Source organism: Bombina bombina, chromosome 11 (genome assembly GCF_027579735.1).
Source record: "Bombina bombina isolate aBomBom1 chromosome 11, aBomBom1.pri, whole genome shotgun sequence".
NCBI classification, from domain to species: domain Eukaryota; kingdom Metazoa; phylum Chordata; class Amphibia; order Anura; family Bombinatoridae; genus Bombina; species Bombina bombina.
The window spans coordinates 169,714,268-169,741,972 of NC_069509.1; the positions used below are offsets into that span (position 1 = coordinate 169,714,268).

The window sequence follows — 27,705 nt, forward strand, 5'->3', positions numbered from 1 at the left end:
TTGTTCAGAAATAGCAGACATATATGGCTTTGCCATTGTTTTTTGGTAATTAGAAGGCCGCAAATTGCAGCTGAGCACCACACTTCTATTATTCCCGGCAGTGAAGGGGTTAATCAGGTAGATTACCCTCCCACCTGACACCTCCCACCCCCTGATCCCTCCAAACAGCTCTGTCCCTCCCACTGGTCACCACCATCTCTTAGGTATTGGCAGACAGTCTGCCAGTATGCAGTTTTATTATTATTATTTATATATATATATATATATAATTTCTGCAATGTAGTGATCCTCCTCAACCCTCCCACCTCCCTGATTCTCACCAAAAAGCTCTCTAACCGTCCCACTACTTGCGGCCATCTTTAGTACTGCCTGCTGTCTGCCAGTGCCTATAAAATACATACAGTATATTGTTTTTAGTTATTTTTTTTTAAATCATTTTCTGTAGTGTAGTGGCCCCCCCACCTCCCCCCCTCTTGAAATTGGTAGTAAGGGAATCCCCACCCCACCTTTATTCTGTAGTGTAGCTCCCTCTCCCTCCCTTTATTTTTTTTTCTGCAGTGTAGAGCCATCCCACTCCCTCCCCCCTCTGCTGCTAGACCGCCCACCCGCTTCCCGGTTTCCCTCCCACACCTTCCACTGGCACCTTCCTCCGGCACTGTACTCAAACATTTTCTGTCATCCAAGGAGCAGAATCCAACACTGTTGATTTATTTATTAATTTTGCTTGAGAGAAAAAAATGTGACGTAAAAGCTGCTTTAATGGGAATATAGATGTATCAGTTGTGTACTTCCTACTCATAACTACTTCCTGCTTATGCTCATTGGCTGATGACCACATCCTGCTTATGCTCATTGGCTGATGACCACATCCTGCTTGTGCTCATTGGCTGATGACCACATCCTGCTTATGTTCATTGGCTGATATACACTTCCTGTTTATGGTGCTTTTAGGAGTATTGTAGTAAGTGTGCAACTGATACTGGTAAGTTTAAAGGGACAGTATACACCAATGTTCATCTAACTGCATGTAATAGACACTACTATAAAGAATAATATGCACAGATACGGATATAAAAATCCAGTATAAAACCATTTAAAAACTTACTTAGAAGCTCCCAGTTTAGCTCTGTTAAAAAAGGTTAGCTGGAACACCCACTGATAGTGGTTCTATAGCAAAACAGCAGACACTCCCCTTCCTCTGCATATGAAAAGACCCTTTACACAAACAGGAGCAAGCTGGAGTAGGTATACATCAGTATTCTCCTAAAACATTGGGGCTTGGTTAGGAATCTGAAAATCAGCGCAATATTATTTAAAAATAAGCAAAACTATACATTTAAAAAAAAAAACACAAAAAAACAAAACAAATTTATACAAAGAAAAATCTAGTGTATAATGTCTCTTTATATTTAAACATTACAATAATTATTATCTTTTTACGAAACCTTAAAGTGCCGTTACAGTGAGAAACATTACATGCTCTAATTATTTATATTGTAACTAGTCCTAAAGCCCGTTCACACGGGCCGTGTGGTTTATTTTTATTTTTATATTCTCTCTCTCTCTGTGCCCTATCTCTCTCTCTCCCCTCTTTCTCCCCCCTGTCTCTCTCACTCTCTCCCCCCTGTCTCTCTCACTCTATCCCCCCTGTCTCTCTCACTCTCACTCCCCTGTCTCTCTCTCACTCCCCTGCCTCTCTCTCCTCCCCCCTGTCTCTCTCTCTCTCCCCTGTCTGTCTCTCTCTCTCCCCCCTGTCTCTCTCCCCCCCCTGTCTCTCTCTCTCCCCCCCTGTCTCTCTCACCCTCTCCCCTGTCTCCCTCTCCCCTGTCTCTCTCACCCTCTCCCCTGTCTCCCTCTCCCCTGTCTCTCTCACCCTCTCCCCTGTCTCCCTCTCCCCTGTCTCTCTCTCCCTCTCCCCTGTCTCCCTCTCCCCTGTCTCCCTCTCCCCTGTCTCCCTCTCCCCTGTCTCTCTCTCCCTCTCCCCTGTCTCTCTCTCCCTCTCCCTTGTCCCCCTGTCTCCCTCTCCCCTGTCTCCCTCTCCCCTGTCTCCCTCTCCCCTGTCTTCCTCTCCCCTGTCTCCCTCTCCCCTGTCTCCCTCTCCCCTCTCTCCCTCTCCCCTCTCTCCCTCTCCCCTCTCTCCCTCTCCCCTGTCTCCCTCTCCCCTGTCTCCCTCTCCCCTCTCTCCCTCTCCCCTCTCTCCCTCTCCCCTCTCTCCCTCTCCCCTGTCTCCCTCTCCCCTGTCTCCCTCTCCCCTGTCTCCCTCTCCCCTGTCTCCCTCTCCCCTCTCACCCTCTCCCCTGTCTCCCTCTCCCCTGTCTCCCTCTCTCCCTCTCCCCTGTCTCCCTCTCCCCTGTCTCCCTCTCCCCCTCTCCCCTCTCTCCCTCTCCCCTGTCTCCCTCTCCCCTGTCTCTCTCACCCTCTCCCCTGTCTCTCTCTCCCTCTCCCCTGTCTCCCTCTCCCCTGTCTCCCTCTCTCCCTCTCTCCCTCTCCCCTGTCTCTGATCAGCTGCTTTCAGTTTTGTGAGTGTGCGTGCGCAGCAAGGGGGGTCAAAGGGCTAACAAACATGCTAAGTGGGTTGCGCGTGCGATCAACAGCTGGCCAAGGGTGCGCGTGCGATCAGCGGCAAGAGTTTGTCTGAACTGCGCATGACGGCTTCAGACAAACTCTTGTCTTTTATAATATAGGATTTTATCACTAGCAACACTGCAATTCTACGAGTTTGAATCCTGCAAATTGGGTCAAACATAGTTAAATTACTGTTTGTTAGATGCAGACAACTGCTGGTCCAGAGTGGAAACTGCTACTGACTCACTGCTCAGGACCTCCCAAACGGTACTACAACTATTTATTTAATCCCTTTGTGGAGTCAAACACAAAGACTTGCAGCATCACTAGGGATAACATTTGTTGGAGCATGTCATTTATTTTCACTATAATGGCATTTTAAAAGGGACATGAATCTCCCCCCCCCCAATTTTTTTTAGATAGAGCATGCGATTTTAAATAACTTTCCAATTTACTACTATTATCTAATTTTTGTTCTCCTGATATCCTTTGTTGAAAAGGTTACCTAGGTAGACTCAGGAGCTTCTGATTGGCGGCTGCACATACATGCCTAATCTTATTTGCTCACCCAGTGCATACAGCTGGCTCCCAGTAGTGCATTGCTGCTTCTTCAACAAAGGATACCCAGAAAAGGAAGCACATTAGATAATAGAAGTACATTGGTACTATCTGAATCGTGAAAGAAAAAAAATGTGGGTTTCATGTCCCTTTAAGTATCTTGATTTGCTGACCCTAGGTACTGGGGTCTATACCCTTTTAACAGACCTTGTGCACCCAATCAGATTGTGATTAATTACCTTTAGTTGTATTTTCTAACATCTGTTGCGGTGTTTGAACAGCAATCTGCTAAAACGGTTGTCCGCGGTACAGAGGAGAAGTGTGGCAGCACTCGGGTCAGAACCGTGTCTGGCAGCCGACCTCCCCTGCTCTCGCGGCTGTCTGAAACCTCCGGAGATGAACATATGAGCGACATGGCGTTCGACTCTTTGCCCAGCTCACCCTCCCCAGTTACTCCTCAAGGCCACAGATTTGATGCGCACGGTAAGAAAAAAAAACCTCATAGAAGCAGCATCACTGACCAGACAGACATTAAATAGATTATTGAGTGTTAATTGCAGTGTGTTGACTGTTTACTAGTATATAATTTGATTTTCTTTATCGCCAGACAGCTTTAAGCAAATGTTACAATTAACGTTGTTCTAAAAGGGATATTGTACTGATTGTTTGAACCTAAAAGAAGGTATTGCCACGGGACCTATTTGTAGTGTTTTGTGATTATGCACTGACAGCTGTTATTTATATTATTACAATTTGTTTCATTTTCTTGGTTTCCTTTATTGACTTATTTTTTGTATAAGACCATACTGAGGTATGCTAAGGAGCGCTCACATGTCTTGAGCACTATAAGTATAACATTGTTACATACACTTCTGCCACATCGTGCTCAAGACACATGATCCTGAGCATACCCCGTGATCCTGAGCATACCCCGTGATCCTGAGCATACCCTGTGATCTTGAGTATACCCCGTGATCTTGAGTATACCCCGTGATCCTGAGCATACCCCGTGATCCTGAGCATACCCTGTGATCTTGAGTATACCCTGTGATCTTGAGTATACCCCGTGATCCTGAGCATACCCCGTGATCCTGAGCATACCCTGTGATCTTGAGCATACCCTGTGATCTTGAGTATACCCTGTGATCTTGAGCATACCCCGTGATCCTGTGTATACCCTGTGATCCTGTGTATACCCTGTGATCCTGTGCATACCCCGTGATCCTGAGCATACCCCGTGATCCTGAGCATACCCCGTGATCCTGTGTATACCATGTGATCCTGAGCATACCCCATGATCCTGAGCATACCCCGTGATCCTGTGTATACCACGTGATCCTGAGCATACCCCGTGATCCTGAGCATACCCCGTGATCCTGTGTATACCCTGTGATCCTGAGCATACCCTGTGATCCTGTGTATACCCCGTGATTCTGAGCATACCCTGTGATCTTGTGTATACCCCATGATCCTGTGTATACCACGTGATCCTCAGCATACCACGTGATCCTGTGTATACCACATGATCCTGAGCATACCACGTGATCCTGTGTATACCCCAGGATAATTTTTCACCCTCTTCCTAAGCACAATAAGGGTGCAGTCTAAAAGATAGTGGTGCTTTTGTACCCCATATAACAGTCACTAGATGTAAGATATACATTGTAGGAGATCCTGTATGCATGTTTTTGTCTGTATGATAACTAGGTATGTGCATTCATTGATTAGTTTCACAAACAAGTGCCGAATATGGCAGCAGGTACCAACATTTGGCTATTTTGTGCTTATTTATTCGTGTGCAACTCCAGATCTTTGTGTGCTTTACTTTCATACTAATAAATCTGGCACTGAAAATAGCAACACATGGACCATACTTGAATTGCGCTACAAAGGAAAAGCCAAACGATATAAATTATTGATCATTTGAAGTTTGTTTATATAAAAGTATTATATATATTTGTACAGATTAATAATATTTCAGCAATATCAGCAATATGAGTGGAATTAAATCCAGGTGCAGATGTATTTTAGAGAAAGAACTGATCATCCTATGAAACTAAAGGGTGTCATACAACAATGTGAGAAAAAATTGGAGTGTATATGTGGCACAGTCTCCCAGTAGATGTGGTAGACATTAAAAGATTCATAATCTTAATGAATATAATGTTATTTTATGCAATGGAGATAAAACAACCTGAATTGTTTAGCTGTTTTTCTCTCTGCGCAGGTTGGCCTTTGTTTAACGAAGTTGACAACTTGAATGAAGACAATAATAATAGTGAAAACCGCAGGGTATGTTTTTTTTGTATTTTGTTTTGTCATTTTTACTCTTCATTTACTCTATATGGTTTACAACGCTGTACACTTGATTCATGTTACTGTCATTTTTAAGGATTCTGAAAATGGCGGAGACAGTGGATGTCCCAGTGAAAAGAGAAGTGAATCAGATGAAATAGAATCTCGAGTGAGTGTTTCAGGTTTCATTTTTTCTTATTATTATAATATCTATTTTCTCTTAAAGTACCATTAAACTTGACATTTCAACAACGCATAAAATGTTTAATTATTGCAAGTGAAACATTATTGCAATAGACATCATTATTTATTTTGCAGCCTTTTGTTGTAAAATATATTTAAAAATTGTGGTTGTTTCACTTTCTCCCATGGAAGCTTGGGTTAATACTTTTAAGTAGGGTTGCACCGATACCGATACTAGTATCGGTATCGGTGCCGATACCAAGTATTTGCATGAGTACTTGTACTCGTGCAAATGCACCGATACTTAAACCGATACCTCCACTTCCTACCGATACACCATCTTGTGACATTTTTCAAACTGCATGTTCCAATTTCATTTTAAGCTGGAGTAAAGATTTAACTAAAATGTGTTCACTTCTGTTCTACCAATACAAATTGCTGTTATTTGTATTATTGTACGTCAGAGCAGTGCTCCAAAAGCCACTACTATACAGCTGGAAGCCTACCTGGGAGAGACCTCTGTACCTCGTTCAGGCAAACCCCTGAAGTACTGGGCAGTTAATAAACTGAGATTTTCAGCTCTGGCTAAAATGGCCCAAAAATATCTTTCTGCCCCATGCAGTAGTGTGAAAAGTGAAAGACTGTCCAGCTTAGTGGCAAATGTCCTTACTGATAGCAAAAACAGACTTATAGAAAATGCAGAGATGCTTCTGTTTCTTAAAAAGAACTTGCCACTAACTTTTGAAAAAATATTCTATTATCTAGATTGCGTGTTATACTGCTGCTAGTTCTCATCTTGAACAATTGTGCTCAAAACATACTGTACTCTGAGGAACATCCTTAGCCAGGGCTGGACTGGGAATAAAAAACAGCCCTGGAAAAATATGAAGACCAGCCCTATTTTCTGTTGAGTCAATAGAATGCAAATGCCACATTTTTCTCAAAGGGGATTACTGGGACACTCCTTCCTCAATATTATTTTCAGAATTAAATTATATTACTTTGTATTAAATACAAATGTCAGATTGATGTTATATAGGCACCCTACAACCCAATGGCATCCAGTAATTTTAAATTGTAGCTTTCAAGCCCCAGCTGCTGCAGCTGTTATTTATTGTTGTCATTAATTATTAATATATTTTATTGCAATATTTTTATTCATAAACATGTTCTGTGAACTTTGTGACAGCAATCAAATAAAACTGTTTTATTATTTTAAAACGTCTTTTGAGTTACAGTTCATAATTATAAAGAAGCTATCTTAAATCATTAGTCTGTATTGTGCTTGGTAAACTGTCATATGACATTAAAAAAGAAGTATCGATAATTGGTATCGGTGAGTATTTGAAAAAAAGTATCGGTACTTGTACTCGGTCTTAAAAAAATGGTATCAGTGCAACCCTACTTTTAAGCAATTTATGTGAGCTTTTGGTTACTTTACCTTCTCTCCCTAAGCTTCTATGGTGTCACATGCTTTTAAAAGGTGAATTATCAGTTTTGCCTCAACAATCACAATAGGAAAATCATTCTTTACAATAGTAACTAAGTTGAATCAGTGCTAAACCTCCTTAAGGGAATACAAGAGGGCGGGCTATCCCAGTCTGTGGGCTACCCCAGTCTGCGGGCTACCCCAGTCTGCGCATGTGCAAACAGAGTTTGTGCTATATCTGAATATTAGTTAGCAGGGGTTCCTTTGTTTTGAGGGACAGGGGAATCAGTTAAAATAATAAACATAAAACAATATACTCATTTGACAAAACAAAGCTGTAGTTTTCATTGCAAATGTATTCTTAATGGGACATGAAACCCAATCATTTTCTTTCATGATTTAGGTAGAACATGCCATTTGAAACAATTTTCCAGTTAAATTTTATTATCAAATTCACTTCATTCTTTTGGTATCATTTGTTGAATGAGCAGCAATGCACTACTGTTTTCTAACTGAACACATGGGTGAGCCAATCACAATCAATATACATGTGCAGCCACCAACCAGCCACCCTGAAAGCTGCTCACCCCCCCCCTCAAATTAGCATCAGAGGGGTACAGCCATTTTTAAAGGCTACCATTCATGCCATTGTCTTTTTATTAGGAACGCTCTGCAATCAGTCTGACTGCCCCAAACAGACATCTAGGGCAAGATTACATATGTGGTGTCGCCCGCAAAAGCCGGCGACGCAGGTGTTTAGTCCGGTTTTGCTATCACATATACGGCGCCGCATATAAATGCGGTGCATATATTTCACCCGTCGCCTGGAAGAGGACCTTCTCCGCCAGACTTCAGGAACAGTGAGTACCTATTTGGGGATTAGAGTAAGGATTTTTTTTATTTTTTAGATTAGGAATTTTGGGCACTGAAAAAGAGCTGAATTCCCTTTTAAGGGCAGTAAAAGAGCTGAATGCCCTTTTAAGGGCAATGCCCATACAAATGCCCCTTTAGGGGCAATGGGTTGTTTAGGATTTTTTAGTGTTAGTTTTTTTTTTTATTGTGCGGGTTTTATTATTAGAGGGGCGACTTAGTATTTTGTAAGGTAAAAGAGCTGATTAACTTAGGGCAATGCCTTACAAAAGGCCCTTTTAAGGGCTATTGGTAGTTTAGATTAGGGGGTGTTTTTATTTGGGGGGGGTTATTTTCATAGGGATTAGGGTTCATTTTTATATATTTGATAATATGGTTTATTATTTTATGTAATGTTAGACTTTTTTATTTTTTGTAATTTTAGATTAATTTAGACTTAGTTTCCTTCCTAAGATAGGGAGAGTCCACGGCTTCATTCCTTACTGTTGGGAAATACAACACCTGGCCACCAGGAAGAGGCAAAGACACCCCAGCCAAAGGCTTAAATATTCCTCTCACTTCCTCATTACCCCAGTCATTCTTTGCCTTTCGTCACGTTAGGAGGTGGGAGAGAAGTGGCAGAAGATTAGGAGAGTCCTGAAAAAGGGTATCTGCCCTTCAATATAGGACTGGAGTTTTAAGTAGTAATGTCAACCTCTCAGTGAGAGTATTGATGAAAGTTAGTTAGTTTCTGGAGATGCAGGGAACGTTTTCCTGGAAACCATCCAGACTACTGCTAACAGCTCCTAAGCAATCAGTGTTGACGAGTTTCACTGCCTGCTTTTTCTCACTCAAGTACATGTCAGGAGCGCTGCTGTAAGACTGTCACACTTGAGAGGCTGTGTTCTGTTCCACAGCATGGATCCTGGAGGTAAGATTTTTTAAATTTTTATACATAAAACGCTATAACAGGGTCACAGTGTGGCTCCTTTATACCTTGATAGCATCCAGGGTTAATATCCTCTGAAGGGGGTTTATTGAACTGTTGGGGTTAATTAATCAGTGTATTATTATTTACATGCAGCTTTGTGTGATTTTTTCCTGGGCTGATAGACTGTGTGTTTTTGGCTGGAACAAACAGGCTTCACTTTTAAGTTTCACTTTCGTTTTTCAAAGTGTTGCACAGCTCCTATTACTTGCTGTACTTGTAATAAGGTCTATGTTCATTTCCTTCATTCTCGCCAAGACTTGAACCTGAGTAGAGCGTTTCATCTGTTAACTGTCTGTGTCTAGGAGGTGGTGAGGGCCCAGCCATTGGGAGTATAAAGGTGCAGTTTTCTATAATAAAAAATGTTTTTATTTGTGTCCTTCTGTGGGTATAACCTGAGCTATGGAGGACTTGGACAGTCTTCTTCAATCACATGGATGGAAGATAAACTTGGAAAAGAGTTCTCTTATCCCAAGTACCAGGGTGGAATTCCTGGGTGCTATGATAAACTCCATATCCATGAGGATATTTCTAACAGACCAGAGACGTTGCAAGCTAACTTTGGTATGTCTTGTCCTCCGGACGTCCTTGCGTTCCTCTGTGGCTCAGTGTATGGAGGTGATTGGTCTCATGGTGTCCTGCATGGACATCATTCCTTTTGCCAGGTTCCGTCTCAGACCTTTACAACTGTGCATGCTGAGGCAGTGGAACGGCGACTATTCAGATCTGTCTCAACAGATTGTTTTAGACATTGGGTCGATAGAATCACTCTCTTGGTGGCTCTGTTCAGGTCATCTGTCCAAGGGACATGCTTCTTAACACCATCCTGGGAGATTGTGACTACGGACGCAAGCCTATCCTGGTGGGGAGCTGTTTGGGCTGCCAGGAAGGCACAGGGTTTGTGGACTCAGGATGAGTCCTCCTTCCCGATCAATATTTTGGAACTACTGGCAATCTTCAAGGCCTTGAAGGCTTGGCCACTTCTGGGCTTCGTCCCAGTTTATCAAATTTTAATCAGACAATATAACCTCGGTGGCTTGCATCAACCATCAGGGGGGGAACGAGAAGTTCCTTGGCGATGAAGGAAGTATATCAGATTCTGGAGTGGGCGGAGGTCCACAGCTGTTTGCTGTCAGCGACCTACATTCTGGGTGTGGATAACTGGGAGGCGGATTTTCTCAGCAGGCAATCCTTCCATCCAGAGGAATGGTCTCTCCATCCCGAGGTATTTGCAGAGATATGCAGCAAGTGGGGGATGCCAGAGATAGATCTCATGGCGTCCTGTCTCAATACCAAGCTTCCCAAGTATGGGTCAAGGTCAAGGGATCCCCAAGCGGATCTAATAGATGCACTAGCAGTGCCCTGGAGGTTCAAACTGATATATCTTTTTCCTCCATTACCACTTCTTCCTTGAGTAGTGGCCCGCATCAAGCAGGAGCGGGTATCAGTAATCCTGATTGCTCCATCGTGGCCGAGAAGGACGTGGTTCACTTCCTCATCTCCTCCGTGGAATTATCTTGTCACAGAGACCTGCTGATACAATGTCCATTTGTTCATCAAAATCTAGATTTTCTGAGGCTGACTGCGTGGGGATTGAACGCTTAGTCTTAGCCAAGAGAGGTTTCTCTGAGAGTGTCATTGACACTCTTATTCAAACTCGTAAACCAGTTACTCGTATCTACCACAAGGTGTGGAGGACCTACTTATTCTGGTGTGAAGAGCGTGGTTTTTCCTGGCACAGAGTTAAGGTTGCCAGGATCTGGCTGAAGAAGGGCCTTTCTGCTAGTTCCCTGAGGGGACAGATTTAGGCCCTTTTGGTTTTATTGAACAAGAGACTGGCTGAGCTTCAAGACATGCAGTCCTTTGTTAAGGCTCTGATTAGGGTCAGACCTGTGTTTAGATCTGGGGCTCCTCCTTGGAGCCTAAATCTTGTTCTTCGGGTTTTGCAACAGGTTCCGTTTGAGCCTCTTCATTCCGTTGACATTAAATTGTTATCTTGGAAGGTTCTCTTTTTTTATTGGCTATTGCCTCTGCACGCAGAGTTTCTGAGATCTCTACTTTGCAATGTTAGCCCCCTTATCTGATTATTTTTATGCAGATAAGGCAGTTTTACGTACTAAATTAGGTTTTCTTCCTAAGGTTGTGTCAGATCGCAGCATCAATCGGGAGATTGTGGTTCATTCCTTGTGTCCTAATCCTTCTTCATCGAAGCAACGCTTACTTCATAATTTGGATGTGGTTCGTGCCTTGAAGTTCTATCTTCAGGCTACTAAGGAGTTTAGACAATCTTCCTCTTTGTTTGTTGTCTATTCGGGGGAAGCGTAAGCGGCAGAAGGCTACTTCGACTTCCCTATCTTTTTGGTTAAGGAGTGTCATCCGCTTAGCTTACGAGACAGCGGGACATCGTCCTCCTGAGAGGATAACGTCTCATTCCACTAGAGCAGTTGCTTCCTCTTGGGCCTTTAAGAACGAGGCCTCTATGGATCAGATTTCTAAGGCGGCTACCTGGTCCTCCTTAAAAACTTTTTCAAAATTTTACAAGTTTGATAATTTTGCTTTGGCTAAAGTAGCTTTCGGGAGTAAAGTTTTGCAGGCTGTGGTGCCATAAGAATTGGATCCGCCTCTTCCTTTTTGTTCCTTCACGTTATTCATTCAGTGTCCTCTGGATCTTGGGTATAGTTTATCCAACAGTAAGGAATGAAGCCGTGGATTCCCCCTATCTTAGGAAGGAAAGCATAATTTATGCTTACCAGATAAATTCCTTTCCTTTCGGATATGGAGAGTCCACGGCCTCTGCACGTTTTTTCTTGTCTATGGGTGGTCCCCTATTTATTTTATTCTTCTACTTTTCCTTGTTCCCTCGGCAGAATGACTGGGGTAATGAGGAAGTGGGAGGGATAGTTAAGCCTTTGGCTGGGGTGTCTTTGCCTCCTCCTGGTGGCCAGGTGTTGTATTTTCCAACAGTAAGGAATGAAGCCGTGGACTCTCCCTATCCGGAAGGAAAGAAATTTATCTGGTAAGCATAAATTATGTTTTTTTTATTTTGAAAGTAATGTTAGGTTTTTTATTTTAATTGCAACTTATTATTTTTTAATTTAGGTAATTGAGGTTAATTTAGGGGGTGTTCGGTTAGGGGGCTTGGTAATTGTATTAGTTATTTGCGTTGTGGGTTAATGGCGGATTAGGGGTTAATAGTTTTATTAGGTAGATTGTGATGTGGGCGTTTGGCAGTTTAGGGGTTAATAAGTTAATTAGTTACTTTGCGATGTGGGGGTTTGGCAGTTTAGAGGTTAATAATTTTATTAGGTAGATTGCAATGTGGGTGAATGGTGGATTAGGGGTCAATTGTTTAATTGGGCATGTTGTGTTGTGGGGGGTTATCGGTTTAGGGGTTAATACATTTATTATTAGTTGAGATGTGGGGGGATTGCGGATAAAGGGTTTTTTCCGTGTCGGGTTTATTTTTGGGAGGCGGGTTAGACTTTTACGGGAGATTTCACATATTTTTTTATTTTCTTAGGCACCGGCAGTTTCTAAAGTGCCGTAAGTCACTGGCTACTTCAGGAAATGTGTATTTACGCACATTTCTGGACATTGCTAGTTTATCTGACTTACGGCAGTTTATGAACTGCCGACGGGGTTCATGTGATTCCCCAATGTGCGAGGTAAAATTACGGGCAGCGCAGGTTTCAGCAGTTGCGCTGAAGCCTGCGCCGCATATGTAATCACGCCCCTAGAGCTTGCGCAGTGTTGTTTTTTCAACCTGACACTCCAGTTTAAACAGAAGGAGGGCAGGTGGGAGCCTTATTATTGGTTCTACCAACTACTACTAAATTACAAGAGAAAACATGCAATTATGGGGCTGCTAGTAGAGATTTACAAAGGTACTTTATTGCTGTTAAAGGTACAATTTTATTTTATAACTACATTTTATCTGTAGTGCACACACTGTGCGAACTATGCTTATTTTATTTAACGTTCATTATCCCTTTTAATATGCCATTATCTGTTTCTATAGTATTAAAGGGACCGTAAAAATTAAATAAAAAAAAAAAAATACTTCTGAGAGACTTCAGGTAACAGTGACTAAATAGCTATGGAGTTAATTGACCCCTTGCTATTTTACTTACATACTAGTTTTACTTATTTAGGTATTTTCATGTTATATAGCATAGAAACTCACTTTTCATACAAAAGTCCTAAGTCCTTCAAGATGAGAGAGAATAATATGCACAACCCTGATATAAACTACGTATGACTTGTACCATTATATAGAATTTATACCAGTTATAAACAGAGCACTTTATAATCGTTGAATATTTTTTTCCCACAAAGCACCATTCGAACTACAACAGGAGACGTTTGGAATCCGAGTCAGAAGATAGCTTTGGAAAGGTTAGTAATATCAACATTATTTCTTTTTGCTGTTTTATTATCTCCAGTTAATTGTTTCACAGAGGATAAATCATTAGTTCTAGTTAAAATGCAGTTTTAATTCAATTTGCAACTTCTATTAAAGTGACTCTCTACTCAATTTTGTATCCTTTATATAAAAGAGCATCATTTAAACATGGTGATCTTTTTTTCTAAACACGTGAGGTAAAACTTGGTTAAATGAAATGTGGAACTAATACAGCAGTGCCAGATGTTTACGTCCTCCTAAGGATTATTAGATGTTAGGTACAAATGCTTATGGGGAGCCAAATGAGTTTTAGCAGGAAGTAACTATTAACCAATAAGCATTAGCAGGAAGTACCTGTCAGCCAATGAGCTTTAGCAGGAAGTACCTATCAGCCAATGAGCTATTAGCAGGAAGTAATTAGCTGATACAGCTGTATTAGTTTTATTTCTTCATTTTGTTTCTTTCAAATCATCTGCTCATTTTATTTAATTTTTTTCCCTTTATTAGAACAAAGGTGTTATAAATAAAGCTCATGTGATCCTTAAAAACAGCCCTCGGAGTAAACTGGTGATTCTGCATGGCCTCCTGTCAGAGTTTTCCCATGAGTCCTTGCTTCTGTTAGTTTGTTTCCCAGCATACATTTGTGTTGCACATATTTGGATGGCATAGGCAGCATTACATAATTGGTCGATACCATTTTTAGTAATCTGAGGCTTTCCACTTGAATAATATTCTTAAATAAAAATGATCCACAAAATAAAATGAAATCCTGAGAAATTATTAATATGATTTAAAAAAATCAAATATGACCTTAAAAATATATTTTTTTGATTGGCGCACAACTTATATATTACAGGCATAGCTGATAAACACAGGAGAAAATGCCCCGTTATGGTGGAAGTTCTTGTACATATAACAGAATCTATTTTGAAAAACATGGCCATTTTTAATCAACAATAACAATTTTACCAGGAAAGAACACCATTTAAAACAATTCAAAATGGTTAAAGGGACAGTCTACTCCAGAATCGTTATTGTTTAAAAAGATAGATAAATCCCTTTTATTACCTATTCCCCTGTTTTGCATAACCAACACTGTTATTTTAATATATTTTTTTACCTCTGTGATAACCTTGTATCCAAGCCTCTGCAAACTGCCCCCTTACTTCAGTTCTTTTGACAGACTTGCATTTTTGCCAATCAGTGCTCACTCATAAATAACTCCATGAGAGTGAGCACAATGTTATCAAAAATTAACTAGTGAAAAACTCAAAATGCATCATTTTTTGATTCTCCAGTACACATCCTTTTATTAAATCATTCTCTAATTGCTTAAAAAAATATGTACAGCTAGATGCAGTGGTAAGAATGTGTGGGAAGTTTTACAAATAATTTCCAATCCCTTTACAGGGTTATTTTTCTTTTGATAAATAAGCTATTTAAAAAATATAGTATGTTGTGTTGCCTATCCAAATATGGAGCTGGAAAGATGAAAGATCATTGTTTTTTTTTCCTTATTGTTATATGTCCATTTGAGGGGAAAAATAAAATATATTTTATTGTTAAAAGAGCATGGATTTGTGCTAAGCTAATTTATGTATGTTTTTGGGAATTACAAGAAACACTATGTGGTTATGATAAGCATTTTTGCTTCTGAATTTTGACAAATGTTCTGAATTTTATGATACTGAGTGAAATGTTATGATATTGCCACAATTTCCTCCTCTAATATCTAAGGTGGGGTTTCACCTATTTTTATTATTCGTTAATTGCTTCTTAGCATGGACAAATGTGCATTTTTATGTGTGTGAGATTAAAAAGTATGGTGTTTTTTTAATTATTTAAACATTCATTCAACAATAGTTATATGAAGTGTACAAAGTTGCTTTTTTAACTGCCACTTTGCCATGTGACACTGTTTTTGTTTATATATTGTAGGTCACCGTAGAGAGATGGAACCAGTTCCACGCAGATCGCGTTCACATTCACCGATCCTCCTGCGTGGCAGTTGAAGTACAGAGGTTAAATGCGCTTGAACTAGAAAAGAAAATTGGGAAATCTATTCTTGGAAAGGTACAAACTATTTTAGTCTATACTCCAGGAGCTACTGTTTACAGTTTGAGCTACCGTTTGTAATTTGATCTAGTTTATACAATTGCTTTAGTTTATTAAAGGGATACTTAACCCAATTTTTTTCCTTTCATGATTCAGATAGAGCATGAGATTTTAAGCAACTTTCTAATTTACTCCTTTAATCAATTTTTCTTTGTTCTCGTGCTATCTTGATTTGAAAAAGCAGTACTGTAAAGCTTTAGAGCTGGCCCATTTTTTGTTCAGCACCTGGGTAGCACTTGCTGATTTGTGGCTAAATGTAGCAAACCAATCAGCAAGTGCTAACCAGGTGCTGAACTAAAAATGGGCCGGCTCCAAATTTTTCATTACTGCTTTTTCAAATCAAGATAGCATGAGAACATAGAAAAATTGATTAAAGGAGTAATTTAGAAAGTTGCTTAAAATCTCATGCTCTGTCTGAATCACGAAAGAAAAACATTTGGGGTTAGTATCCCTTTAATTTTAACTTGCAAACATGTTGTGGCTGAAATGCAAATTGCCCTCATAATTTGTTTTTGCATCTAGAATTACTCGGAAGGCTGTGTTAGTGCCACCCCACTGTCAGTATCGGATGGTGAACCCTAGAGTTTTCAACTAAATTAAATTAAACACGGCCTTCAATCATGGCCACAAACCTATATCTCATAACTAGGGATGGGTGAATGTGCTGAAAGGGTTATTTGTTTGGTAGAACGAATAGTCATGTGGACATTCGTTTGAAAAAATTGAATGTTGATAAGAATGAAAATCCATTAAAATTTGGTAATCGAGTGTTATTTCCGGTTTTTAAATGTTACTTTTGTTTTCGAATGTTCATAATTAGATTGAATGTCCACAATTAAAATTTTGAATGTAACATTCGAGTTAACAAATACTATTCAGAAGCTCAATAGCTCATGTGGTAGGGAATTTAGTAATTTTATACATAATAGATACAAATATATAAAATTTAAAGTTTCTATTTAGAATATTTCATAATTCGAATATTACATTAGAGCATTAGAATTATTATTACAAATATACTGATTCAAATTTTTCGAATTCAAATGTTGCATAATTCAAATCGAATTATTAGAAAAATTCAAATTGATTATTACATTTAAAGAAAGCATTAGAAATACTATTACATTAAATGAATGTTAGAATTTTGTACAAACATTCAAAATTCAAAAACAAATGTGTTAAAATTAGTTTCATTTTTCGAATGTTGCGAAACATTTGCCAATCCCTACTCATAACAAGAAGCAATATGTCTGCCCCAGCCTGCCTCATAAAAAGTAAAAAAAAAAATTCAATTTGATTATGTTTCTTGCCAGGACAGATTAGGGTTAATATTGGTGTAGATTAATTATGAAGTTGGATTTGGCAACTATAACATTTGATTGATAGAATTAATGTAATGCATTAACATGTTTTACCATTTCAGTATTTCTGCATTTCAAATATTCTAACATGGCATTTGAATATTGCGTTTAAAATGTTGATTCCCAAAGACTTGCTGAATTTTGGAATATATAAGTGATGCTAAACTTAACATATTTTAAAATCAGGTCCGGAATCTAAGCAATAATTTAATTGATCATTTCTAATGAAGATGCACTGTAACTTACTTTTAAATCTAGCCGTACCTTTCTTATAATTTGTTTGGTGAGTTAACGGTTTGAATTGTTCTCCAATCAGCGATTTAACCGAACAGCACTTTTTTTTAGCTAGAGCGCCAATTGAAGAACAGCTCAAACAGTTTACTCCAAAATAATTATGAGTTTTGATGTGGGCGTCCGGAGTGTAGGGTATAAGAATGGCACGACTAGATTAAAAAAATTATAGCGCATCTTCATTAGAAGTGATCAATTAAAGTCCCTGTAAAATATCGGACAATAGGGACAGTAATCTTTCATTTGTAAAACAAAAAATACAAAAATGTTGAACATATGAGAACTGTTTAAAACTAACAAATGTGACTTACATTTGTTTTCTTTTTATATGTGTCAAAACATTTGACTATCCATAGATGTAAAACATTTTAAATGATTATTTCCTGATTTTTTATTTATTTATCTATCAGATTGCTGTGTTTTAATTCCAATCATAGTAAAGTCAGTATGTGTATATGTAATAGAGAGAGTAATTATGTGTATATGTAATAGAGATAATAATTATGTGTATATGTAATAGAGAGAGTAATTATGTGTATATGTAATAGAGAGAGTAATTATGTGTATATGTAATAGAGAGAGTAATTATGTGTATATGTAATAGAGAGAATAATTATGTGTATATGTAATAGAGCAAGTAATTATGTGTATATGTAATAGAGAGAGTAATTATGTGTATATGTAATAGAGAGAATAATTATGTGTATATGTAATAGAGCAAGTAATTATGTGTATATGTAATAGAGATAGTAATTATGTGTATATGTAATAGAGAGAGTAATTATGTGTATATGTAATAGAGAGAGTAATTCTGTGTATATGTAACAGAGAGAGTAATTATGTGTATATGTAATAGAGATAATAATTATGTGTATATGTAATAGAGAGAGTAATTATGTGTATATGTAATAGAGAGAATAATTATGTGTATATGTAATAGAGCAAGTAATTATGTGTATATGCAATAGAGAGAGTAATTATGTGTATATGTAATAGAGAGAGTAATTATGTGTATATGTAATAGAGAGAGTAATTCTGTGTATATGTAATAGAGAGAGTAATTCTGTGTATATGTAACAGAGAGAGTAATTCTGTGTATATGTAACAGAGAGAGTAATTCTTTGTATATGTAACAGAGAGAGTAATTTTGTGTTGCAATAAATGTTTTTCCCCCTAATATGCTTTAGGTTCATTTGGCAATGGTACGTTATCATGAAGCTGGCAGATTCTGTGAAAAAGATCAGGAGTGGGATCAAAAATCTGCAATTTTTCACCTGGAACATGCAGCCCACTGTGGGGAACTGGAGGCTATTATTGGGCTCGGACTTATGTACTCACAGTTACCCCATCATATCCTGACAGAGGTGTCTATTGAGGTAAAGTATAGTCTGAAATCAAGCTTTTTTTTTTTACCATTTTTATTTTTAAATAATATTTTTTCCTGTGAGATATATATGTGTGTGTGTGAGTGTATCTGTGTGAATATATGAGTACAGTGGGTATTGAAAAGAATCACCCCCTTTGAAAATAATCAAATTTTGTTGCTTTGCAGCCTGAAATAAAGACAGACACAGTTTTTGTTTATCCAGTTGTAATTACTCAGTGCAACTTATAGCATCCAAGCGAAAGATATAACACAACATGTCAGGCACAAATAAAGACAAGTCAAAAACAGAATCACTGAGTTGGAAAAAGGATCACTCCCTTGTGCCAGTATTTTGTTGAACCACCTTTTGCTTTAATTACAGCCTTTAGTCTGTTGGGATTTGTCTCTACTAACTTTGCACATCTAGACTGTGCAATATTTGCCCACTCTTTGCAGAACTTCCCCAGTTCCGTTACATTTGATGGTGACTGTTTGTGGACTGCAGTCTTTAAGTCAATGCCACAGATATTCAATGGGATATTCAATGGGGTTCAAGTCTGGGCTCTGACTAGGCCATGCAAGGACATTCACCTTTTTCTCCTTCAAACACTGTGTGGTAATTTTTGCTGTGTGCTTTGGGTCATTGTCATGTTGGAAGATAAACCTTCTTCCCATTGACAACTTCCTTGCAGAGGACAGCAGATTTTCTCAAGAATTTGACGGTATTTTGTCCCATCCATTATTCCTTCTATCCTGACAAGTGCTCCAGTTACTGCTCCAGAGAAACACCACAATAACAGGATATTACCACCTCTATGCTTTACTGTAGGTATGGTGTTATTTGGATGGTGAGCTGTATTGGATTTCCTCCAGTCATATGGTTTGTTGTTGAGGACAAATAATTTAATTTTAGTCTCATCTGACCATAACACCTTTTTCCATGTTGCCTCAGAATCTCCTAGGTGTGTTATGGCAAAGCTGAGTCGTGACTGCATGTGGCCTTTCTTCAGGAGTGGCTTTTTTTCTTGCAACCCTCCCATACAAGCCACATTTGTGGAGAATTTGCGATATTGTTGTCACATGCACACAATGACCACACTTTGTCATAAATTTCTGCAACTGCTTCAGAGTTGCTGTGGGCCTCTTGGTAGCTTTTCTGACCAGTTTCCTCCTGACTCTTTCATCCAGTTTGGAGCGACGTCCTGATCCAGAGAGGGTCTGTGTTGTACCAAATACCTCCCACTTCTTAATAATAGACTTCACTGTGCTTCTAGGCATTGATAAAGCCTTTGTTATTTTCTTGTATCCATCTCATGACTTGTGCCTGTCCACAACATTATCCCGGAGATATTTTGACAGTGCCTTGCCACCCATAGTTGATTGTTTGCTTCAGTTGCACAACTAGGGACTCAGATGCTCCAGGAAAGCTCTTTTCATGCCCACAGCTGATCACAGTTGAAGGTCAAATGGCTTTGTGTGTGCCGTTGAGAAGGTGATAAGCTACACCTGATTGAGTTTACAAGTAATTTTAGGAAGGGTGGTCCTTTTTGCAACTCGGGGATTCTGTTTTTTGAATTGTCTTTATTTTTGCCTGACATGTTGGTGTTATATCTTTAACTTGGATGTTATAAGTTGTACTGAGTAATTACAACTGGATAAACAAAAAATGTGTCTATCTTTATTTCAGGCTGCAAAGCAACAAACTGTGATTATTTTCAAGGGGGTGATTCTTTTCAATACCCACTGTATGTATGTATGTATGTATGTATGTATGTATGTATGTATATATATATATATATATATATATATATATATATAAAAAAAATGTGTGTGTGCATGTGTGTGTGTGTATGTATGAGCATGTGTGTGTATGAGTATGTGTTTATGTATGTATGTGTTTGTTTGTGTGTATGTATGAGTATATGGGTGTATATGTGTAAGTTTGAGTGTGTAAATGTGTATATATTAGTATGTGCATATGTATATGCATGTAAGTGTGTGTGTGTATATGTATATGAGTGTGTGTATATAGGTGTATATGTATGTATTTATATGTATGTGTGTGTGTATATGTATGTATGTGTATACATATATATATATGTGTGTGTGTGTGACCTCTGCAAAGTTTTTAAATGTATTTCCTGTTTTTTTGTTTTGCCTTAAAGGACACAGAAGATAACAGAGTTAAAGGATTTAACTATTTGTTGATGGCAGCAGAAGCTGGTGATCGTCCTTCCATGATTCATGTTGCACGGGCATTTGACACAGGCTATAATCTTGGGTCAGACAGGTAATATCTTCTAGTGCAATTAATATGTACCTCTCATTTCTAATTAATCAGCCCTATATACGGTGAAAAATTAGGGATGTTTGGAAGATAATTTGCCTGTGTAAATAACGTCAGCATTTGTATATTTGTCTTGTCCAATAAGGGCACATTTTTGTGTGCAGGTATATACTGTTGGAGATTCAAACCAATATTGTTGGAAAATCATATTGTTTTCAAATTTAAATGCTGCTTTACGACTATGAAATATGTCCCATTTCTCCTGTTAAGTGTGGTCAGTCCACGGGTCATCATTACTTCTGGGATATTAACTCCTCCCCAACAGGAAGTGCAAGAGGATCACCCAGCAGAGCTGCTATATAGCTCCTCCCCTCTACGTCACACCCAGTCATTCTCTTGCACCCAACTAATAGATAGGATGTGTGAGAGGACTGTGGTGATTTTACTTAGTTTTTATAACTTCAATCAAAAGTTTGTTATTTTAAAACAGCACCGGAGTGTGTTGTTCCTTCTCAGGGAGAATTTGAAGAAGAATCTACCTGAGTTTCTGTATGATTTTAACCGGAGTAGTTAAGATCATGTTGCTGTTCTCGGCCATCTGAGGGGTGAGGTAAACTTCAGATCAGGGGACAGCGGGCAGGTTCACCTGCAAAGAGGTATGTAGCAGCATATTATTTTCTGAGAATGGAATTGACTAGAAAATATTGCAAATACCTATATAAAGTAAGTTCAGCCTTAAATGCAATAGTAGCAACTGGTATCAGGCTGTCATGTATGTATATTTTCACTTCAGTATTCTGGGGAATGGCACTTCACTGGAATGATACTGTATGAATAAAACCTTAGCCTATATTGCAGTGAGAACGGCTAGCAGTAGGTTTTCTGTGACAATTTATTTATTTGATGTTAAACGTTTTGCTGGCATGTTAAATCGTTTAATTTTCTGAGGTACTGGGTGAAAAATTGTGTTGGGCGCTAATTATCCACTTGGCGGGCATTTTATTTAATTTATGACAGTTTACTGATCTCCCTCACTGTTGTGTGTGAGGGGGAGGGGCTTAATTTGGCGCTTTTACTACGCATCAGAAATTCAGTCACAAGTCTGTTTTTCTTCCCTGCATGATCCGGTTCGTCTCTCCAGAGCTCAAGGGTCTTCAAAAGTTATTTTGAGGGAGGTAATCACTCACAGCAGACCTGTGAGATTGTGCTTTGACTGTGATAAAAAACGTTATATTCTGTACATTTTTTCTGCTATTTAAGGGTTAGTTATCCATTGCTAATGGGGGCAATCCTTTGCTAAATTTGTATTTTTACCGGAAAGAATTTGATTTTATAGTTTATCCGTTTTATTGTTACTCAACTGTCATAACTTTCTGTGCTTCTTAAAGGCACAGTTCGTTTTTTTCATACTATTTGAAAATTAAATTGAAAAGTATTTCCAAGTTGCTGGTTTAATTGCTAGTGTGTTTAACATGTCTGACTCAGAGGAATATCTCTGTGCTATATGTGCTAAAGCCAAAGTGGAGCCCAATAGAAATTTATGTACTAATTGCATTGATGCTACTTTAAATAAAAGTCAATCTGTACAAATTGAACATCATTCACCAGACAACGAGAGGAAAGTTATGCCGACTAACTCCCCTCACGTGTCAGTACCTGCATCTCCCGCTCGGGAGGTGCGTGATATGGTAACGCCGAGTACTTCAGGGCGGCCATTACAAATCACATTGCAGGACATGGCTAATGTTATGACTGAAGTTTTGTCGAAATTACCAGAACTTAGAGGGAAGCGTGACCACTCTGGGGTGAGAACAGAGTGCGCTGATAATACTAGGGCCATGTCAGATACTGGGTCACAGTATGCGGAACATGAGGACGGAGAGCTTCAATCTGCAGGTGACGGTTCTGATCCCAATAGAGTGGACTCAGACATTTCTAATTTTAAGTTTAAGCTTGAAAACCTCCGCGTTCTACTAGGGGAGGTATTAGCGGCTCTGAATGATTGTAACACCGTTGCAATCCCAGAGAAATTATGTAGGCTGGATAGATACTATGCGGTACCGGCGAGTACTGACGTATTTCCTATACCTAAGAGGCTTACAGAGCTAATTACTAAGGAGTGGGATAGGCCCGGTGTACCCTTTTCCCCCCCTCCTGTATTTAGAAAAATGTTCCCAATAGACGCCACCACACGGGACTTATGGCAGACGATCCCTAAGGTGGAGGGAGCGGTTTCTACTCTGGCTAAGCGTACCACTATCCCGGTGGAGGATAGCTGTGCCTTTTCAGATCCAATGGATAAAAAATTAGAGGGTTACCTTAAGAAAATGTTTGTTCAACAAGGTTTTATATTGCAACCCCTTGCATGTATTGCGTCTGTCACGGCCGCGGCCGCTTTTTGGTCCGAGTCCCTAGAAGAGACTCTTGACTCAATTACTATCGAAGAGATTTCAAACAGGCTTAAAACACTTAAGCTAGCTAATTCATTTGTTTCAGATGCCGTAGTACATTTAACTAAACTTACGGCTAAGAATTCCGGATTCGCCATTCAAGCACGCAGAGCACTGTGGCTAAAATCCTGGTCAGCTGACGTTACTTCTAAATCTAAATTACTTAACATACCTTTCAAAGGGCAGACCTTATTCGGGCCCGGTTTGAAAGAAATTATCGCTGACATTACAGGAGGTAAAGGCCATGCCCTGCCTCAAGACAGAGCCAAACCTAGGGCTAGACAATCTAATTTTCGTTCCTTTCGTAATTTCAAGGCAGGAGCAGCATCAACTTCCTCTGCACCAAAACAGGAAGGAGCTGTTGCTCGTTACAGACAAGGCTGGAGACCTAACCAGTCCTGGAACAAGGGCAAGCAGGCCAGAAAACCTGCTGCTGCCCCTAAGACAGCATGAATTGAGGGCCCCCGATCCGGGAACGGATCTAGTGGGGGCAGACTTTCTCTCTTCGCCCAGGCTTGGGCAAGAGATGTCCAGGATCCCTGGGCGTTAGAGATCATATCTCAGGGATATCTTCTGGACTTCAAATCCTCTCCCCCAAAGGGGAGATTCCATCTGTCAAGGTTGTCAACAAACCAAATAAAGAAGGAGGCGTTTCTACGCTGCGTACAAGATCTGTTACTAATGGGAGTGATCCATCCGGTTCCGCGGTCGGAACACGGACAGGGATTTTACTCAAATCTGTTTGTGGTTCCCAAGAAAGAAGGAACCTTCAGACCAATCTTGGATTTAAAGATCCTAAACAAATTCCTAAGAGTTCCATCGTTCAAAATGGAAACTATTCGGACAATTCTACCCATGATCCAAAAGGGTCAGTACATGACCACAGTGGATTTAAAGGATGCTTACCTTCACATACCGATTCACAGAGATCATTACCGGTACCTAAGGTTTGCCTTCCTAGACAGGCATTACCAGTTTGTAGCTCTTCCATTCGGGTTGGCTACGGCTCCAAGAATCTTCACAAAGGTTCTGGGGGCTCTTCTGGCGGTGCTAAGACCGCAAGGAATTTCGGTAGCTCCATACCTAGATGACATTCTGATACAAGCTTCAAGCTTTCAAACTGCCAAGTCTCATACAGAGTTAGTACTGGCATTTCTAAGATCGCATGGGTGGAAGGTAAACGAAAAGAAGAGTTCTCTTTTTCCACTCACAAGAGTTCCCTTCTTGGGGACTCTTATAGATTCTGTAGAAATGAAGATCTACCTAACAGAAGACAGGTTAACAAAACTTCAAAACGCTTGCCGTGTCCTTCATTCCATTCAACACCCGTCAGTGGCTCAATGCATGGAGGTGATCGGCTTAATGGTAGCGGCAATGGACATAGTACCTTTTGCACGCCTTCACCTCAGACCGCTGCAATTGTGCATGCTAAGTCAGTGGAATGGGGATTACTCAGATTTGTCCCCTACTCTGAATCTGGATCAAGAGACCAGAAATTCTCTTCTGTGGTGGCTTTCTCGGCCACATCTGTCCAGGGGGATGCCATTCAGCAGGCCAGATTGGACGATTGTAACAACAGACGCCAGCCTGCTAGGTTGGGGCGCTGTCTGGAATTCCCTGAAGACTCAGGGATCATGGACTCAGGAGGAGAGTCTCCTGCCAATAAACATTCTGGAATTGAGAGCAGTTCTCAATGCCCTTCTGGCTTGGCCCCAGTTAACAACGCGGGGGTTCATCAGATTTCAGTCGGACAACATCACGACTGTAGCTTACATCAACCATCAAGGAGGGACAAGAAGCTCCCTAGCGATGATGGAAGTATCAAAGATAATTCGCTGGGCAGAGTCTCACTCTTGCCACCTATCAGCAATCCACATTCCGGGAGTGGAGAACTGGGAGGCGGATTTCCTAAGTCGTCAGACTTTTCATCCGGGGGAGTGGGAACTTCATCCGGAGGTCTTTGCCCAAATACTTTGTCATTGGGGCAAACCAGAAATAGATCTCATGGCGTCTCGACAGAACGCCAAGCTTCCTCGTTACGGGTCCAGATCCAGGGATCCGGGAGCGGCCCTGGTAGATGCTTTGACAGCACCTTGGACCTTCGGGAAGGCTTATGTGTTTCCACCCTTCCCGATGCTTCCTCGATTGATTGCCAGGATCAAACAGGAGAAAGCATCAGTGATTCTAATAGCGCCTGCGTGGCCACGCAGGACCTGGTATGCAGATCTAGTGGACATGTCATCCTGTCCACCTTGGTCTCTGCCTCTGAGACAGGACCTTCTGATTCAGGGTCCCTTCAAACATCAAAATCTAATTTCTCTGAAGCTGACTGCCTGGAAATTGAACGCTTGATTTTATCAAAACGTGGATTTTCTGAGTCAGTAATTGATACCTTAATACAGGCTAGGAAGCCTGTTACCAGAAGGATTTACCATAAAATATGGCGTAAATACCTATATTGGTGCGAATCCAAAGGTTACTCTTGGAGTAAGGTTAGGATTCCTAGGATATTGTCTTTTCTACAAGAAGGTTTAGAAAAGGGTTTATCCGCTAGTTCCTTAAAGGGACAGATATCAGCTCTGTCCATTCTGTTACACAAACGTCTGTCAGAAGTTCCAGACGTTCAGGCTTTTTGTCAGGCTTTGGCCAGGATTAAGCCTGTGTTTAAAACTGTTGCTCCGCCATGGAGTTTAAACCTTGTTCTTAACGTTTTACAGGGCGTTCCGTTTGAACCCCTTCATTCCATTGATATAAAATTGTTATCTTGGAAAGTTCTGTTTTTAATGGCTATTTCCTCGGCTCGAAGAGTCTCTGAGTTATCAGCCTTACATTGTGATTCTCCTTATCTGATTTTTCACTCGGATAAGGTAGTTCTGCGTACTAAACCTGGGTTCTTACCTAAGGTAGTCACTAACAGGAATATCAATCAAGAGATTGTTGTTCCATCCTTGTGTCCAAATCCTTCTTCAAAGAAGGAACGACTTCTGCACAATCTGGATGTAGTTCGTGCCCTAAAATTTTATTTACAGGCAACTAAAGACTTTCGACAAACGTCTTCCCTGTTTGTCGTTTATTCTGGTCAGAGGAGAGGTCAAAAAGCTTATGCTACCTCTCTCTCTTTTTGGCTTCGTAGCATAATACGTTTAGCTTATGAGACTCCTGGACAGCAGCCTCCTGAAAGAATTACAGCTCATTCCACTAGAGCTGTGGCTTCCACTTGGGCCTTTAAGAATGAGGCCTCTGTTGAACAGATTTGCAAGGCTGCAACTTGTTCTACAAATTTGACACTTTTGCTTCTTCTGAGGCTATTTTTGGGAGAAAGGTTCTTCAGGCAGTGGTTCCTTCCGTATAAAGATCCTGCCTGTCCCTCCCGTCATCCGTGTACTTTTGCTTTGGTATTGGTATCCCAGAAGTAATGATGACCCGTGGACTGACCACACTTAACAGGAGAAAACATAATTTATGCTTACCTGATAAATTCCTTTCTCCTGTAGTGTGGTCAGTCCACGGCCCGCCCTGTTTTTTATGGCAGGTCTAAATTTTTAAATTATACTCCAGTTACCACTGCACCCTTTAGCTTCTCCTTTCTCGTTGGTTCTTGGTCGAATGACTGGGTGTGACGTAGAGGGGAGGAGCTATATAGCAGCTCTGCTGGGTGATCCTCTTGCACTTCCTGTTGGGGAGGAGTTAATATCCCAGAAGTAATGATGACCCGTGGACTGACCACACTACAGGAGAAAGGAATTTATCAGGTAAGCATAAATTATGTTATTTATCTATTCTCTAAAAAAAGTAATTAGTGAAGTCACCAATCGCATCAGCTTTGCCAGAAAAGCAGCTGTATTACTAGTTCCAATAGTCTGTGATTTCAGGTTGTATGGTCTTCATCACCAACTTGCAATATTTAGGTCTCAAGAACAGAAATATAAATACAGGTGTAATTTATGGACATAGGGGTGTGCAACATACTGTATTAGGGTGTATATATAATCTAAATATACAATATTGTACAGCCTGCGCTGGTCACCTACCGCAATGAACCCCACACAGCCCTGGGAAGGGGACGCTGTGTGACATGGGGCTGGTTAGGGTAGATTTTTGACCTCCCTACCAGTCCTTTGAAACGCTACAGCGCTCCTTTAGCTCTGTGATCAAATCCTGTGCGCACGCCTATGTTTATGAATAGTGAGAGCCAATTCGATAAAATTATTGCTGATTAAATATTGGTATTAAATTTAAATGTAAAGCCTATGTTTATGAATAGTGAGAGCCAATTCGATAAAATTATTGCTGATTAAATATTGGTATTAAATGTAAATGTAATAATATTGAATTTAAAATTAAATACAATAGTTATACTAAATTTAACATTTTTTAATATAATATGATTAAATTAAATAAAAAATGTACGGCCATTTCAGTTGTGTGCTGCCTATGAAGTTTGCACGTTGGTAGATTTTCTATTTTTTTTTTTTTTTAAATGTTGCCTCTTTGTGGATATAGCAAAAAAAGGTTATATATTGTTATTTTTATGATTTTGAGTAAATTGTTTTCAAATATAACATA

The 27,705-nt window shown here is 39.8% G+C and overlaps 1 protein-coding gene across 5 annotated transcripts in view; it reads left to right on the plus strand.

Moving 5' to 3' along the window:
• Positions 1 to 27,705, plus strand: part of EEF2K (eukaryotic elongation factor 2 kinase) — a 132,808-nt gene that overhangs the window by 84,530 nt on the left and 20,573 nt on the right. For 3 of the 5 annotated variants that reach the window (XM_053694785.1, XM_053694784.1, XM_053694786.1), the window contains 8 exons: positions 3,405 to 3,606; positions 5,351 to 5,415; positions 5,516 to 5,587; positions 13,203 to 13,262; positions 13,777 to 13,836; positions 15,208 to 15,342; positions 18,224 to 18,412; positions 20,568 to 20,692. In XM_053694785.1, coding sequence (XP_053550760.1) covers positions 3,405 to 3,606; positions 5,351 to 5,415; positions 5,516 to 5,587; positions 13,203 to 13,262; positions 13,777 to 13,836; positions 15,208 to 15,342; positions 18,224 to 18,412; positions 20,568 to 20,692 — 908 coding nt within the window. The remainder of the gene's footprint in view (positions 1 to 3,404; positions 3,607 to 5,350; positions 5,416 to 5,515; positions 5,588 to 13,202; positions 13,263 to 13,776; positions 13,837 to 15,207; positions 15,343 to 18,223; positions 18,413 to 20,567; positions 20,693 to 27,705) is intronic. The other 2 variants (XM_053694787.1, XM_053694788.1) reach the window with 1 other exon arrangement.